This window comes from Corvus moneduloides, chromosome 3, assembly GCF_009650955.1.
Source record: "Corvus moneduloides isolate bCorMon1 chromosome 3, bCorMon1.pri, whole genome shotgun sequence".
NCBI classification, from domain to species: domain Eukaryota; kingdom Metazoa; phylum Chordata; class Aves; order Passeriformes; family Corvidae; genus Corvus; species Corvus moneduloides.
Genome location: NC_045478.1, coordinates 64,221,350 through 64,239,754, shown reverse-complemented (window position 1 = coordinate 64,239,754; position 18,405 = coordinate 64,221,350). Strand labels below are relative to the sequence as shown.

Genomic DNA, 18,405 nt, shown 5'->3' with positions numbered 1-18,405 from the left:
GGCAAGGAGGGAAGGGAGGCAGTGAGGCAAGGGAGAGGGAAGGGAAAAAGAGCAAGAGAAACCAACAGAACCTTTTTCCAGCTATCCAGAACACAAAAGAAACCCAAAGATCAGCACAGCGCTCCCGGCGCGCTCCCTCCCGAGCCCCAGAGCCCCCCGAGCCGTTGGGCTCCGCTGTTAAACGGCCCCGCACCCTGTGGGTCCTGCGGCCCCGGGTCCATCTCAAAGGCACAGCGTCCTTGGGCATTGAGCGGACGGTTAAGGAATAAAGCGGCTTCATAACATCACCCCAGGACAGATACAGGCATTATTTAGTGACTTAAAATGTGCATGTTTTTGTGCTGGTACAGAACTGCTACCACACAGCTATTTTATCCACTTAATATGCACTGCATCACATGCATAAAGCCTGTGCTGGGATATTTCTAGGTGTAGATACACTACTGCTTTGCTACTAAAAACACTTCTATCCAGTTTATCCACACACACACACACAAAACTTTATCCAGGTTTCTGTGTTCTACAACAGCAAGAAAAGCATGTCATGCATACTACAGGTCTTCTAAGAAAAATTATTAATCCTAAAGAGTGAAATAAAGGCTGCATAGTAAATCCAGTCTTTAACTCCGTGAAACCCAAAGGTTTATCACCTACAGGGTATACATTAAAAAGTGCATGCATATGTAATATACACATATATAAAATAAATATATCCATTTGCACTTCCAGAATGAAGTTTGATAATTTAAGTCACTTTCCATTTTTAATAGCTTTTCATGGATTACATATATTCAAATCATACTATGTGTGCATTACATACAACTGTTTTACAGAAACACTGTTTTGCTTATTGGTCCATCTACAATTATCCTAAGCTACTTCGTAAGTCTAGCATGTTTTTGAACTGTTGAAAGATTAAAGATCAAAATACACTTCCACAGCAATATAAAATGTAATTCCGTAGGATCTGACAGTACTTTATCCCATCAACTAGTTTTGCATAAATTGTTTTAGGATCAGTATTCAGCCACTGAGGTAAAAAAAGACATCACATAGAGTTCCACCAAGTTTTGGAGAGGTCGATATGAAAATCTCATTATTTAAACAATTTTTCAGCTCTATCTTGATGAATACCTCTTCAAATCTATAAATATATGTGCACACTTAGTATTTGAGTTTTGGATTATCTCAGCATCTGTTGTATACCCAGATGCATAATGCCCATACAAAATGAAATCACCTTACATTTCTACCATGTCCAAGTCAGGAGCTTCTGGTTCCATTGTAGAAAAGATCATGACTCCTACAGTTTCATCTTTTTCTGCCTTCCGCTTTCCAGTTTTCCACTCCTTAAGAAAAAAAAGAAAAGAGAGAGAGACAAAGTTTGACCACCACTCATCCTTCTTTAAGGGAATGTACTTAAGGAGTGAATGAAATGTTTAGGAGAACTGTTAACCAACAGACCACCCCTGAATTAAAACCTTTCATTAAGAAATGAAAGCTTCAGAGGCGCCAAGGCTTTTTGCAGTTTCCCAAAGTTCTCCCCCTCCTCCTTTGTGTACTTTGTTATCTAAATTCTGGGTCAACAGACCTTTTTTATGTATTACTGAAATACAGTGTAAGAGCAATGATATTCAGCTGTCTCTGCACATGGGATAAGTCTGATATCAGAAGCTGCTCAAGAAAATCATGAAACTATTATGCAATTATTATACTAAGTTCTTAGTGGTTAAAAATTCCCTTTGTATTGCAACATCTGTTCTGTTTATATGTCTATAAATTAGAAACTAAGAACAACTGACTAGCTGGCAGAATTATACAACTCCCCACTAGCCATCAAACCAGCATTGCACCGTGACTACTACTTACTATGTTATTAAGCCTCTACTTACAGGGTCACAGAATAATTCTGGTTAGAAGTACCTCAGGAGGTTTGTAGTCCAACCTCTGACTCAAAACTGGTCAGCTGTGACCTTAGTCACAGGGGACTTTAACCTTGGAGATTTTTAAGACCAGACTGGATAATTTACTTTTTCTGCTAAGTCTTTGTGTATTTAGAAGTATGATTATATTGAGGAGAAAGCAGCAGAGTTTTTATTTCCTCATTAGTAACAGAGCTGGAGCTCAATCATGAAGAAACCATTATTTACTGAAGGTTTTCTGACTTTATTTATCATTTACTTAAGATATTAAAATATCTTTTAAAAAAGCATAATAAAGTGTGTATGAGGGGAATAAAAAATGGCTGGTTATATCAGGCAAGATTGCAACCCATTTCAGTAAAAAACTGTGGTTTTGAGGGATGGGGATGGGGGCAGAGGGTTGTTTTTAAATATAATACAGGATCAGACACAACCTAGATCTGCTATGAGGTAGTTTTTGTTAGCAGAGCAGCACCACTCAGGGGATCACAGTGATTAGTAAATCCAGCAGAGACAGAGCAGGGCAACAGCCAAAGGAGTTTTACATATGTTCCTATTCTGCTGGAGGACAAAACCCATCCCTTAAGAGACTGGCAACAAAGCTACTTTGAAGAGCACAGCTCTGTTGGAATAGTGTGTAGCATTTCACATGAGCAATTTCATGCCTTCTTTGACCAATCAGCTGAGTTAGGAACCCCAGCAGTTTCCAGCCTGTCACTACTGCCCGCAGTGGGGCGGCTACAGACCTGAACTCTTGGTTAGAAGGGGAGCTGTTGGGAGACAGCAATTCCTCAGTCCCAGTCTGTGTGTGAACTTTATTTCATTTCCTACCTTCTCATCTCGGAAATTGAGAAATTGCTGGAAAACTTCACTTTCTGAGATGACAGGATGGCGACACATTCTTGTCATCCAAGCTTGCAGCCTCTCCATGCGCATTTTGATAAATTCTTCTTCAAAGCGCCCTGTTACACATTGAACAATAATTATTACATTTACAGGCTAGCACCTTCAAATTTGTTTATGTTCATTTCTTTTTTTATTGATTGAAACAATTGAAACAACCTGTAATTCTCTTGGTGAGGTATTAACAATTTAATGACTTAGAACTCACAAGAATCACAGAATCCTGAGTTGGAATGGTCTCACAAGGATCATCGAGTCCAACTCGTAAAATAAATGGCCCATTATGCTAACAAATCAAAAGAACCTTAAATTATATTATATTGATTACTGATCAAGAGTTCTCCTCCTTTTTAAGATAGCCAAGAAATATTAAAAAAACCTAACACCCACCCACAATTCAAACACGTTTTTAAAAAAATTAATAAACTTCTGGATGGAAAAATTAGGTATTCAGATGACCCAAGAAAAAAGTCAGGCACTGGCTTGGAATGCAGGTATTTTTCTGATACAGTCTAGTAAAATCTTGGTCAATAGGAGGTTCAAAAACATTGAAGAAAAAGGAAGTACAGTCCAAGTTGCCATGTACAAGCCAACAAGGCACTGAAATTAAACTGCTCAAAACATTGAAATTGCATTGCTCAGAAACATTTGAAATTAGTCAAATAAAAACCACAGATTTAAAAAGCAGTGCCTTCTTTAAATATATTTCCATATACGTAAACTGGGGAAAAAAAAAAATCAAAAACTGTCAATAATTCATACCCATAAACTGGTTAGAACATACACATACGTGTAAGACTGTAACTGATTTTTTTGGTACTTGAGATATTTTTAACACAAACTAAATAAGTAACCCTTTTTTCTTAAACCAGAAATGCATCATCACTGTGTATTCATTAAGAACCTTTTCTTTTTAGTACAAACTGTCTTCTTGATAGAATCTTTTCTAATTTTAAAAAAAGCATCACATCAGACTTCTAAAGCATACAGGGAACGGGATTTGAAAGGAAAGAGAGGTTCCTCCAGCACCCAACTCTTCTAATTTCCATAGCAGCGCAGATAACAAGCTTTGAACACGTGTACTCTTTCAATATAATTCTACTGTATAGTTACTATGGCAGCGGATCTACAAGGTTGGGGTTTTTGTGGTTTGGGTTTTGGGGTTTTTTTGGTTTTTTTTAAAATATGGAAACCAGCAAGACTAGCAGGTAAATAACAGAATTAATGAAAAATGAACTTTGTGTATAGGTATTTTTCCTGTAAATTAGCAAAAAAAAAAAAAAAGTCAAACACTACTTATATATATTATACTTATATATATTATATATATATATATTATACTTATATATATACTTATATATATTATATATATTATCCTTTGCATCACTTTTAATCTATACAGAAATCTCCACAGCATTCCTCCAAGGAGTGCAAAACAACAGAAGAGCAGCAGTTGCAAGTTACATGCTGGTCATTAAGCATGTCATCGCCAGTATATCATCAAAACCAGCATCCTGACAAAGTCAGTCTGGAGTCCTGTTTTGTCAAGAGCAAGTGACAGAAATGCTTTTGTAGACAATCTTCAGAAAGAAGCCTCCTAAACGCAATGAAAGATAAGTATCCTTTTCCCAGTTTCCTCATAATGCTTCAGAAAGAGACATGCTTTTTATTATTATTTTTTGGCATGAGGCAAGGTATTCTCTCCCACAGATTCCAGAAGACAGAAATTCACAGGCAATGGATTTTGCCAAGATGCAATGCCAGACTCTTGAGTTTTTTAAGATACAGTTGCAATGAAATCTAGAAACCCCATCAGGTCTTCTGGTTTCCTTTTACATGTTTAAATAAAAATGCACATGTTTAAATAAAAATGCTGGTCAATTCTAAACACGAGGCTAAGGGGAAGAAGTCACTTCCTCACTTTTCAGTTTCCTCGGCATTTATCCCAGCAACTTCATCAATGCTCAGCTTTCTTCAAACGCAGCAGAGCTGCTGCATTTTGAGTGATGCCCACAGCCACATGGTTGGCAACATGCCAGTGCTCGTATGTTTGGTTTTGGCTGTTTATCCTAAAGGCTGTATAAAAATCTTACCAGAAAACATACAAGTGGAAATGGACTAAAGTAATGCATTTTACTCCTATACAGGTGTCCATTCTTTTCTTCACATACACTCTAGCACATACTTGTAGAAAGGAAGCCAGAGACTACTGAAAATGCATAGGCACTGTCATATTCTATTGCAAAGACTAACGTATGTGCATTTACAGGATCCAATCCCACTTTTCTTGAAGTCAGAACAAAAGATTTCCACAAGCTTCAGACAGTTTGGTCAAGCCGAACTGACATCAAACCAGAGCAGAATGCTATACGAATGAAAAATGCTTTCTAAATCAAGTGTGAAATCAAGCAAGAGGAGAAACAGCTGCAGCATTTCACTTGGAAGCAAAAAACCCGTTTGTCAGGGGATGCTCCCTTTCCTCTGGGAACTTTGTTTCAAAGCTCCTACCACATAACATACATACAATCAAATGCAAAAGAGAAAAACCCAAAGAAACACCAAACCCCTCCCCCACCCTCAAAAAAACCCCACTCAAAAACGTTTGACCAGCCAATCAGCAAGTATGGACATAAGCAGCTATCTCTTCTCTCCAATAGTAATTATTATCTCATGTAGTAACTAGGGGGATTTTTTTTTGCTTTTAATTACCTTTTATTTTAATCACTGGACTAGATAATTGAACCTGAGTTTTGAAGTGATTCTCCTAGTACTGATCTGTTATTATCAGTCAGTCATAACAACTCATTATAAGTTTTGAATGGTAAAAGGTTGGGGTTTTTGACACCTTCTTTAAAAATAATGAGAAAAACAAACACTAAGAAATAACTGAACCTTATTAAAAAGTGATTTCCTTATTTCTCATTCCATGAATTCAAAACTGGGAATAATTACCTGTTACTTGCTTGTCTGGAAGAGAAGGGATTGGAATGGCTAATCCAAATTTAACCAGGAGCCGCTCATACAACCAGTCAAAGTGCTTGTATCTGTGGTTGACAGACCGATTAGTGTTCTGTAAGAGAAACACAACTCTGAACTTGGAAAGGCATCTGCACACAGTGACATGAAACAAGCATGACCAGCATGGTAACCACATGGAATGTAAATAAAATTTATGATTTAGAGCCGTAATACAGAAGAACTTGAAATTCTAGAACAAAGCAAATCCTTGGGGTAAAAAAGTATGACAACTACCACTTACTCTTACAATGCTCTTACCAAGTCACACAAACTGTATTATTTATATGTACAAATGACACATACTTGTGAGACAAAAGATCCTGTTTCAGATATACTTACAGTGCAGGTCAGCTGATACTCAATGTAGCTCTTGAGACCATACATTTTAGAACCTTTTTTGGGATCTGCCACCACACAGTCAAATGTAGAGGTAGGATATACCCACATGGGGCCATAATCACCAATCTGTAAGAAATTGCAAATATTATCTTTAAATACATCATGTTGCACCAACTGCAAACAAAGAGACAAATATCTTCTCTCTTCACTTGAGAGTCTCCATTGATTTCAGTGAGAGGCTGAGAGTCTGGAAATTCTGGAAACAGAGGGGATCCTTGCAAGCAAGGATGAATGACCATAACTGAATTTATCTTGTGTATTTTAGTCTTTCCCAAATAACAAAGGAGTGATGAATTCTAGGGCTATTTCAACCACATTTCACTAGAACAGCATATATACAGAAGGGTTTGGTTTTTAGATCAGAAAATGACCTGACCATCAGGACTGAATATAGCAAACCTCTACAAATGTAGCTCCTACATGTAACTATCTAGATAACTAATAGACAGTGTAATGCATTTGCTCTGCTTCCCAATCCCAAAAAGGCTTATGTTCATCACAAGTGCAGATACAGCATGAGGAAAAAAGTACTGAAAATAATAATCATCATCACACTTAGGATTTTTATTACGACATTTCTATTTCTAATTATATGTTCAGTATCAGTTTCTTCTGACCAAAATACATATAATAACCTTGAGGATAAAAGTTCAGTTGAAAAAACAGGGAAAGGTGAGGAGGATTATAAAACCCATCCACCCAAAAAAACCCCAACTCCAAAACAAACCATACCACCCACACAGAAAAATTCCACACATCCCCAACTTACAATTATGGGAATTTTCTCTTTGGGTTTTGCTAGCTGCTTTGCCAACAGATACTGTTCCATTCCAGGTTTTGCAAATCCAGGAAATCTAACAATAAAATGAAGTGATAAGTTTATTCCAGATTCTCCTTCCTTTGACATATGCAGAATTACCTGCCATTATAGGAAAAAAACCCTTAAGTATTTCTCAAGTATAGAAAACCATTTACGTGAATTACTGTAACAACCAGCATTTTGCACTGAAAAACGCAGAAAAGGTTTGGGTACTGACATCCAGGTTTTCTGAGTGTGTTTTGTGTGTCTGTGTGTAATAGGTCCCTTCTTCCAGAGCAAAGTGGCTGTTTGTGCTCTGCTGTCCATCATATCAAACATAACAGGAGGACACAAAGTAACATCTGTCACTCCTCTGCAGCCCCACCCTCTCCGGAAACAACACACAGATGGCTCATGCACCTGAAATTTCAAATTATGAGAATTCAATCATCTGAAAGAATGATAAACAGAAGATCTATCAAGTGCTTCCAAACATGAGTTATCTTAAATAATTTATCCATCAATTAAAAGAAAGCAAAAAAATCACTGTAATGTTCTTAAAGTCTTACAAAAGGACTTATAAAAAGCACACGGTGGTCCTCTTTCTAATTAGGAAGATAATTAGCCCTTGAAGTATTGCCAACCTGCTTGCAGAAACATGAGCAGTGAAGTAGGACTTACTTCACAGACAAAAAAATCTCTTAGATCAGATATTTTTGTGAGTTTACAACAGGTAAACAATGATGCAGAGGTACTCATGCAACACTGGACATAAAAATCCACTGATGAACAAAACTAACTAGTCATGCAGACACAGTTGATTTTAGTCACATGCCCAAGGAACCATTATTCTACAATCCTTTTCCACTCTGCTTTTGTCCACTTAGAGATTACCACACACTAGCTCTCAGAGTAACAGCAGTTTTAGAGTAAACAAACATTAAGCTACAACATGAGATAATGCTAGTATAACCCTGACAAAGCTTGATGCTACTGTAAGATTTTTATCTATAAAATCAAACTTCCTATGGCTCAAGAATCAACCTGGATGATGCACTCAGTAGAACAGAACTTTTCTCCAGCAGAAACTCAAATTGCTCAAGAACTCTGGGGCAGCATCTCTGATCAGTTTCTACTGTATGGATGAGCCATCCACCACCTCTGACTTTCATTAAGAGCAAACAGTCAAAGACAGTTACATTTTAAAGACTTGAAGTTCGGGCATTGTGAAAAGGTCATTTGCCTTTATGACACCTCCAAAAATCATACAGCTTTGTCAGGTACTTTCAAGCTTTCAGGGATCTGTGTCCTCTGATTGCTTATGGAGTACGCTGAACTACAAATCCATCTTCTCTTCTGCCTCAAAACTGTAATATTTACATTGGTTGTTTCAAGAATGTTGAATTTAAACATCTTGACAAATTCCAATTCTCTTCAATATATATGCATTTCCCCTGCATTTTCCATTACTTGTTAAGTGGTAACTTCATAGCAGCTGCACGAGAATTTCCACGCTGGACCCCCCCAGCCTCTGATGCCTCAGTCTCCTTGTAACCAAGGTAAGATGGTGAAGTTGATTTTGGGTCATCCCAGTCATCATCCCAATCATCGTCATCAGCAGCTGCTGAAGTACAGGAGGGATCAGGGGATAGGGAAAGGAGAAAGTTATATAATTTCTCTTCAAAAGCAGAAGCAGGTACTTCAGCACTCACATACAAATAATCAACCAGGTAAATATATTAAAATCTCTTTCAGCCTTTCTATTTTATGATTCCTCCTCAATTACCACTATCTCCATCAAATACAACCTGCAAAGCACTGCACTAGAAATCCACTGGGGGAGAGGGAAAAAAAACAAAATTAACAAGAAAAAAGAGATGATGGTGTGTTAAGATGAATTCAATTGTGTTCCATATTCACAGACCCCAAGTTAGCATTCCCCAGTTATGGGTTCTCCCCTTAATTTAGGCTGTTACTACAAAAAGGTAAAGAAGCCTTCTGAAAGGCTAGTCACTTCTTAAAACTAAGGATTTAAGAGACTATTCCTTCAAAGGCCTGAGAGCATTAATTCAAGGGAGTTTAAAAGTTCCAGTTACACAAGCTGAACAACATGCCTGAGAACAGATCGTGTATGCGCAAGACTTTGATTTGTCAGATTTCCATAAAAGTTTGAGGTGTCTGTTACTGTGGATCCAATTAAAAAAAAAACAACTTAGTTTTTAAAACCCCTATTATTTTAGTGTCCAGATTACTCACATGGCAATGTGCTACTAGGAAACTGGTTTAGTTTTGTTTTTTAAATAAGCCATGGTCTACAGTTATGAAAGATTAAATAATTCTTACCGCTACTCTCCACCTACTCTAATTTATTTTAAAAAAAATAAAAAGAGCATTATTAGCACACCTGGTCCTTGATATGCCTGTGGATGACCAAATGCTGCTGCAGCCTCCCAGTTATTTGAAGCGCTGTTCCTCTGGCCAGGTGCACTTTCAGGTTTCGTTGCCCAGCTGTCAACAGCATTTCCATTATCCCAGTTGCCAGACTTCCCAACGTTCCAGCTGGACCAAGGATCATTGGCAATGCTTGCCTACATTGTACAAAGACAAAAGAAGAATTGCTGAAGAACTGAGCAACAACTACATACTTTCTTCTTCAAGTCTTTGATCTCCTGCTGGTAGGCTGAGTTTGCATTCAGCACTTCACTTGATTGATTTAGAAGCAGCTGCCAAATCTTGCATTTCCAGCTACACAACTCTTACATGCAGCAAGCACCTGGAAGAACTGATCAGCTTTCCAGCAATGTGACACCAATACATATTAACAAGAGTGCTTCTCCTCAGGGAAATTATTTGTTGCAACAGTATTAGGAAGCAATCTCATCCATGGTAATTATTTTACTCTTACACCGTAATAAGTATGGTATTTGTGAACTATTAATTACTTAAAGCCATGAGCAAATTAGTGCATTTAAAATTGGAACTCAGAAGTCAAGAATTAGGTTATTGCAAATACTTATTTTCTTTACTAAAAGCAAATAATAAATTGCCCACTGACGTCATCACTACTGGTGTGGCAGCTAGGGAGTTAAAGCCTAACCTGCTGAGCTTTCCTGCCAGAGCTTAACTCATTCACAGTGAACGGGGGTGTTGAAGGGGGCGGGGGACAGAGGGGGGCAGTGGAAGAAAACAGACATCTGCCAGGGAACAGTCTGGTATCTCCCTGTAGACCTACTCTCTCAGCATAAGCTTGTGGTGAAGGTACTTACACACCCCCCTCTGCTGATGCTGTTGTGGAGGTGGAAACCTCAGCGAAGGAGTGCAGAGCAGACATGTCTCTAACTACTGCATTTTCAAGTTCATCCTGGCTTAATAGATAGCTTAGCATCCTGCTCAGCTCCTTGATTTTAACACTACACTTTGAAAACACATTGACTAGTTAAGTGTAGTCTACTCCAGACACTTAGTGCAGAGACTTGCTGGCAGAAAGAAAAAACTGCACACATATTGAAACCCACACACCCAAAGTGTAGGAGGAAGAAAGAGAAGAGGAAGGAAGCAAATAAAGCTGAGAAGGCTTGTCTTATTCGAAAGAGGGAGAAATTGAGTTTTGTAAAAAGAAGTCTCAAATCCTACTGATGGTAGTGCACTATTTTTATCACAAAGAATCATATAAAAGAAGTGCCTTATATAAATTAATTATTAGACTACAACATTTACATGTATCCTAGAACATTTGCCAACACAGGAAATTTAATAAAACTCCCACTAAAAACTATATTATCTGCAAAAAAGTTTCTTATACAAAAAAGGTACAGGACATCCCAATTTTCTCCACTGAATATTCTCTCCTCTCATTTTAACTTTGATATTCTTCTTATGAATAAGAACTCTCCCTTCAGTTTTTCCTCAAATAAAGTCAGATTTCATGGACACTATCAAACCATAAAGACTCAAAAATGATGCTGATATCATATAACATCTTTATATCTTTAAGTTCACAATCCTCAGAATCTGGAAATTAAGACCAAGCCCCCAAGCTGAGGAGAAAAATCATTATTCCAAAGACTCACAAGTGTCCGTGGGTCTCTAGGAATTGACAGAGACAGATTACTTGGACAGCTTCTACAGTGATAGCTTGAGGATTTTTTAAATTTTTTTTGAGGATGAAACTGACACAAGAACACTACTCTCTGGAGGAGCAATATTCTTGGATAGCTGATACACCGTGCTACTTTGAGCAAATGACAAAGTTGCTGGTAGCTTATACCAGTCTGCTCTCTTCCTACGATGTTCACCTGGTATGAGTTTATGTAAAGAGAAATAACCATACATGGCATTAGTCAGGATCCATTCTTTGCTAAATGAAAACACACAGGGATGGGGCCCAACCACACGGAGAAGCATGTGTGCTTCTAACAGAACTTGGCGCACCTAGAAAAGACTAGTTTGCATAATATTATATACCTATACTTCTGCAATATATGTTGTGCTGATCGCTAGCAAATGAAAGTCCAGAAGTGGGATGATTGCCAAAGGACTGAGTAAAATTTTCCTCTTTTCTGTAGTAGTTAATGTGAAATCTGGTACATGAGTAAAAGGCAAAGAAACCTTAAAATCTGCTGCAAAAAAAAGAGGAAGGCAATAATATTAACACTACTAAATAATGACTGTCAAGAGCAATCATTAAACTTGCAGACAAATGTTGATATACACAGATGCTGTACAGCAAAGGGAAATGTATTACTTAAATTGTGCTCTCAAGATGTCTTATCTCTATGTACCTATATGGAAGCACTCTTCAAATCAGAAAATTTCACTTCTGAGGTATCCAAGAAAGCTGTGGGGTAAGGTCTTGCCCCTAGGTGTATCATCTATAGGCTGTAAGAGGGGTGGAATAAGCTACTTTCCTCTCAGTTCCTTTCAGCCAAAAGGTCCACATTTCTTTCTGAAGCACAGGGGAAGATTCCTAAGAGGGCTTAGGAATCTATATATATAGACAACAACTTTCAAAGAGCATTTACAGGACTCCCTTCAACTTTCTTGAAATGTTTTCCTACATGCACACATACTGTGACACTCCTAAGTGGTAGTCAACCATCAGTAAACATGGAGAAGGGCTCAGGAATCAGGCCTGGCATCCTCAAGGTTCCAGAGTATCAAGGAGGACCAAATAAAGACATACCAGTTATTAAGAGGGTAATCTCAGCTCCAGTGAGTAGTTCTGTGGATCTCAGCAGCTGACAATCTCCATACAAGAAGCCATTTACGTGGCCTAGCTCTGGTTGAATAAACCCTAATTAAACCATCAAGTATTTTGCAAGTGATTAAGTGCCATATTCTTACAGCTTTAGTTTTCTGTAACTGAAATTGATAATCCTCTGATCTCTCCTTAGTCATCACAAAAAAGGTGAAGAGTCCTTGCAAGAAGCTGATATTTAGTCAATATAATTTGATACAGCACACCTAATATCCAAGTATTCAAGCCATCTCAAATGCACACAAAAAGAAATGCCATACCACACAACTAAGAAACTAATCAGCCTTCAAATGAAGCACTGCATCTCTTTACTCCCCAAGGTAATGTCAAACAAGTACACTGAGATTAAATTCAAGGATAAACTCCTAAAAGGCAGCTGATTTTCCCTTTTGCAGACTACTAGGGACTTGCTCATTCCTACTGTTCTACGAGAAAAAACAAGACAAAAGGGCTATGTCGGGAACGGACAACAGAGGGAACCATTACTGAATGTTTTAAGAGGACTCCATTAAGGGCAGATTCAAACTCACTACAGAAACAGAACATTACTGGTGCAGCCTGGGGGATAGGAAGAGAAGTCTAGTAGGTTTTTAAAGATCTAATAGTAATTGAATGAGAAAAAATTCCATCACAACAGAAAAATCCTCAGCTTGGAAGTGGAATGTCAGTATCTTTACCAAATGAATAGTGAATTAAATAGGAGAAGTGACATATTTGCTGTTTTCCAGAGAATCCAAAGCTACAGACAGTAAAGCTGTAAAGAAAAGGCACTGAGGTGTCTCTCTGCCCTGGCTAAAAAATCTTTAAAAAAGAAAATAAAAATAAAATTTAAAAAAACTTTATTTGATCTCTTGACCAACTAATCTGTCTCTGGCAGATTCCTTCTGCATTCTCCAATAATGCATGTTCCTGATGGACAAATAGATCCATTCTACCCCTGAGGGATAAAAGCCAAAACAAACACAATGTTCAGATGGTAAAACTGATTTAAGTACCCAAAAAGACCTAGGTAACAGTGCCATCAAAAATAATGACCTCCAACTGTAAGAAATACATCTTGAAATCTACTCAGACACAGAAGCCATGCTGAAGCAGTGAGTAGCAGAAGTAAGCCTGATCAGATCAAGGGAAGTTCAGGACAGCCAAAGCTGCATCGAGAAGTGTTATGCTCTTGAAGAGGAGTTTAAAAGAGACAGACAGCACAAAGCAATGACAGAAAACACAAGAAAACTCAAGGTGACTCAGCTGAACAGCTCACAGGAATGAACATACCTCTCCAGTTTTATAGCTGCCTTAGTTACCTGCATGGAAACAAAGCCTTGAGCATACTCAGACATTACACTAAACTTAAGTTCTTTGGATAACAGTCTCTGAAAGATACATTAAAAAAACCCCAAACAACTAAGTGAGTATATAGACAGACACCTTCAAAAACAAGTGTTTTTCTCCGGGAAGGAAGATGAAGGGCTAAAAGCCTATTCTGCAGCAATCACAGAACAGCATTCACTGTGCTGTATTTAAGATAGAACAAGTGTGCACATTAGTAGATAACTGAAGCAGCTGCCTTACCCATGATACTTTATGGCTAAGCTTTCTTCTTGGTAAATCATTACCTAAGCACTGTGGTCCAGGGCATTTCTTCCACATCTGAAGGAAGGCCCTCTTTCTATAGTACAACATAAACATCCTTAAAGAAATCCTCTAGGAAAAGTGGAGATGGGCTAGATTTTAAAGAATAACCAACTTTATGGACTTACATACTAGAATGCTCCTGTAGATAAATACTTGAAAGCAACATGACCTCCAGAAGCAGCTGGCAAGGAAGCTGTAGCAATGCTGTCCTAGGAACGCATCTGTCCCTCAGCTGCTCCTGTCTTCTCAGTTCCTTCCAGAGGAAACCATCGTCCAATACTTCCACTATCAGCCCCACTGCCCCCTTCATAACTTAGTCTCTGCACAAGAGCTGGGCTTTGCTTGCTCACAAACCACACAAAGCCAAGACACACCCACTGGACACTCCTTGTTTTCAGCAGGAAATAAATCTAAACCACCAGTGGACAAACTGAGACACTTCCATGAACAGCAGAGCATTTAGTTTTTTGTTCTTTTCCTGCTTCCAATCCCATTTCCTTACCTGTAAGGTTATTCATAACCAAACTGGACTAAGGGCTGCATTATTTGTGCACAGTGCAGGCAGACGATTTCTGTCTATCATGTCCTGATTCAGCTCAAAAAAAATCCATCTTTGAAGTACAGAAAGGTGTTTTAGAAAGATACATAATTTAGACTTGAGTAAAGAATACTCAGTGATAGGATGAGGGGAGGGAAAACCCATCTATTGTCACTCTGACTGCTTCAAGGAATTTTCTTTTTAATTCAAGTTTGCTTAGTTTCAACTTTCAGACACTAAAAATCCTATATAGTTTATTCAATGGAGCTCTCTCAGGCTTCTGTTTTTGTTACTCGCATCTGCACATGTAAATGGCAATCAAGTCACTTCCTTATATCCTTGTCTTCTCTTAAGCTGATTTCAATTCTTAATGGTTTCTTATTGAAACACAGATGAGAAATTTCAGACAGTTTTCCAATCACAGCAATGCCAGAAAGAAAAGAAAGGCGCCCTGTTCCTCTTTCATGTTCTCTAGACATCCCAGGATCAAGCTACAAAGTTTATCCTTTCTTTTTGGGAAAAGCACTCTCTTTTTGTCTGGAAATACAGGAGAGGGGTTTCCCCGGTTGCCTTTTTTTTTTTTTTTTTTTTTTGAGGAATTGAAGAGTATTACTGGCTATTTTCAGTTTATCACTTTCAATTACAAGTGCCCACGATTCCACTTTAAAAGAAGTGCTCAATGAACAAAATAAAAACCAAAAACCCAGGAAGGAAACTACTCATTGCAGTAAGCCCCCTACTGTGGTGCAGGGGACTGTGCAACCCATGTGTGCCACATGGCACTGTGAGTGTGCAAGTTAGCAGAAATGCTCACAGGAGGGTTGACAAGATTGTCACCATTAGCAAGTTAAAACATTCTTTATACTGTCAGTGCCAAACCAAACCACAAGACTACCTCAATGAAATAAGAAGTCAAATGAAAACAAAGGTAGTGCAGAGTCCTGGGGAAGAATAACCCCAGGCACCAGCACACGCTGGGGGTGATCTGCTGGGAAGCAGCTCTGCAGAGAAGGACCTGGGCGTCCTGGTGGACACCAAGCTGTCCATGAGCCAGCAGTGTGCCCTGGTGGCCAAGAAGGCCAATGGTATTCTGGGGTGCATTAGGAAGGGCACTGCCAGCAGGCTGAGGGAGGTGATCCTGTCCCTCTGCTCAGCCCTGGTGAGTCCTCATCTTGAGTGGTGTGTCCAGTGTTGGGATTCTCAGCACGAGAGACATGGAGCCCTTGGAGCAGATCCAAAGGAGGGCTACAAAGTTGATTAAGGGACCAGAGCATCTCTCTTACGTGTAAAGGCTGAGGCAGCAGGTCCTGTTCAACCTTGAGAAGAGATGACTGAGGGGACCTCATCAATGTCTATGAGTATCTGAAGGGAGGGTGTCAAGAGGATGGAGCCAGGCTCTGCTTGGTGGTGCTGAGCAATAGGACAAGGAACAACGAGCAGAAACTAGTGCACAAGAAGTTCCACCTGAGCGAGGAAGGATTTCTTTACTGTGTGGGTTACCAAGCACCAGAATAGATTACCCAGAGAAGTTGTGGAGTTTTTCTCACTGGAGATAGTCAAGAACCATCTGGACACAGTCCTGTGCCATGTGCTCTAGGATAGCCCGACTTGAGCTGGGAGGTTTGACCAGATGATCCACTGTGGTCCCTTCCAACCTTACCTATTCTGCGATTCTGTGAACCGTACCAGGAAACGAAGCATACCAACACTGTAAATTGTGGAAAACTATTTCAATAGTCAGATTTTGCCTGAGGGTATGGGTGCAGATGAAGGCAAGGAGTGATCACAGTATTACAGCAGTGTAATAACTTCCTGCCTAAACCTTTGCATTCCACTGGGTCATCAACAAAAAAACTCAAGACAACTCTATAATTGGAATTGATGCAACCACTGTCATATGTTAGATGGTTATTTTTTAATATGTGAATGTGATTCATTTCAAAGCAAGAAAGCCACTGTTTCCAGTACTGTAGAGAAGCCACTGCCCTGTACTTTGGTTAAATGAGAGTTGGTCACAAATTCCTGTTACCAGTCTGAATGCAACATTGTGATTGAGATGGTGGAAAGAGTTGCTTTCAAATCACACATAGCAATAGAGGATTTTATACTGTCATTATCTGTAACAGGAACTAGAAATTACAATTGTAATTATAACTCCCATGGTGAACCTACCTGCATATTTTATATGATAATTCAGCATACTGGTTTAACAAGACAAACTGGACTCTGTCAAGTACAGGTGAGTTACACTTTCTGTGATAATACTTCTGCTTTACCACACACACAGAATCATCAGAGAACAGAAATGCTGTTACATGAATTTGATAACATGCATGTCAGAATTTCCACATAAGTAGAATACTGCACTCTTAATAGGAGCACCATACTTATTTTCTTCAATCTTAGCATTCATTGCTGCTCATAGCAATTCAGGGAGGGGGAGTGGGAGTTATGGTATGTAAATTTAACAATGACAATTTGCCTTTCCAGCACTTCATTGCAAAAAGCCTAGAATATATGAAGTAAAATTTTGGGAATAGCTTCCTTAGTGCTCTCTTTATGCATGCTCAACAACTTATGTCTACATACCAGGTAACTTGAGTTGCCTTAGTTCCTGCATATCAAACTATGTGTTTTCACTGCTACTTGTTCTTCCTGTCTATACCTAAGTCCCACAGCCTTCTGAAGAGAAAGGGTTTTGCACACATAAGAGTCCACTTATCTTACTTTTCTTCTGAGAGAGAAACTATCCAAAGGGATTTCACTCTTACCACTGGATAAAACAACACAAACATGAGAGGTTTGTGTTAAATGCTTCCTGTACCTACCCATGGGGCCTTGCTGCTCTGCCCACAACATAACACACAAGACACAAAACATGTGGATTCTCTAGGGTCAACAGGAATTAGCGGAAAAATCTGTAATTCATAAAAATGCGAACTCTCAGGATACTTATTTTATCTCAAACTTAGAAGAACCATACAGTCATCTTCATAGAGAAGTAGACTTGGCAGTGATTACAGAATCAGCGTCAAGAAAAGGGAACAAACTCCTCTACAAATGCAACTTATGGTAAGGTACAAGAACTATATTTATATCTCAAATATAGGGAAGCCACATCTACAGCTCTTACGTCAATGTAGCTGTGATCCACTTCCACCTTGAAACAGACAGGCAGCACTTCAATTTATTTTCATTTATACATTTCTAATACTAGCTTTCTATTCTGCAGCGAGGGGGAAAGAAAAGTAAGAAAAAAGACTATACTGAGCTCTAGAAGGAAGGGAGGAGAAACCATACAAATTTAAATATAATATACTAAAATTTATAGCATTTCTATCCTCTGTTCAAGACTGCTGCTTACAAAGACTGTAAACAGCTGGACTACATTGTGGCTAATTGTACATACAGTCTGCTTACAGACCACTAATGAAATTACTGTACAGAGAGTGTTTTGACTTCTTAATAAGAAGAACTAGCTTGGGCCAATATAGTTGTAACAAAATCTAAATAATTCAGACAAACACTATCATTAAAACAGAGCTGATGTTTGTTCACAACTTTTAAAGCATTTTAAGTTAGATAAATGAAAAAACACCACAAGATGTGGTTCAGAATAGGGGAAGAGAGATCATGGCTGTTAAAACAGCAGCCTCTGAACCTGAAATACAAACAAAATAAATGCAAATACATCTGTGACTAGAGAAGCACTAGTCTTGACCACCACAAAAAAACCCAAACCAACCCAGATGGAGGAGACAACTCAGAATGAATTTTACATTAATGATTGTATTGCCATACATACTTGAATTACAAAGACTCCAAATGCCACCAAGCTAATAACCTCTTGGTCAGCTGCAATGAGAAGCACTGCCTAAAAGTGTGAAACAGAATATCCTTTATTGCTGGAAGAAACTCAGCAAAGAAATACTATAAG

At 38.6% G+C, this 18,405-nt stretch overlaps 1 protein-coding gene across 2 annotated transcripts in view; it reads right to left on the bottom strand.

Annotated features, from left to right (window-relative positions):
- Positions 1-18,405, bottom strand: part of SNX9 (sorting nexin 9) — a 60,699-nt gene that overhangs the window by 15,422 nt on the left and 26,872 nt on the right. The window contains exons 5-11 of one of the 2 annotated variants that reach the window (XM_032101939.1): positions 9,446-9,629; positions 8,512-8,665; positions 7,012-7,096; positions 6,183-6,308; positions 5,778-5,895; positions 2,754-2,884; positions 1,246-1,349 (exon numbers count right to left, since the gene is read on the bottom strand). In XM_032101939.1, coding sequence (XP_031957830.1) covers positions 1,246-1,349; positions 2,754-2,884; positions 5,778-5,895; positions 6,183-6,308; positions 7,012-7,096; positions 8,512-8,665; positions 9,446-9,629 — 902 coding nt within the window. The remainder of the gene's footprint in view (positions 1-1,245; positions 1,350-2,753; positions 2,885-5,777; positions 5,896-6,182; positions 6,309-7,011; positions 7,097-8,511; positions 8,666-9,445; positions 9,630-18,405) is intronic. The other variant, XM_032101940.1, reaches the window with a different exon arrangement.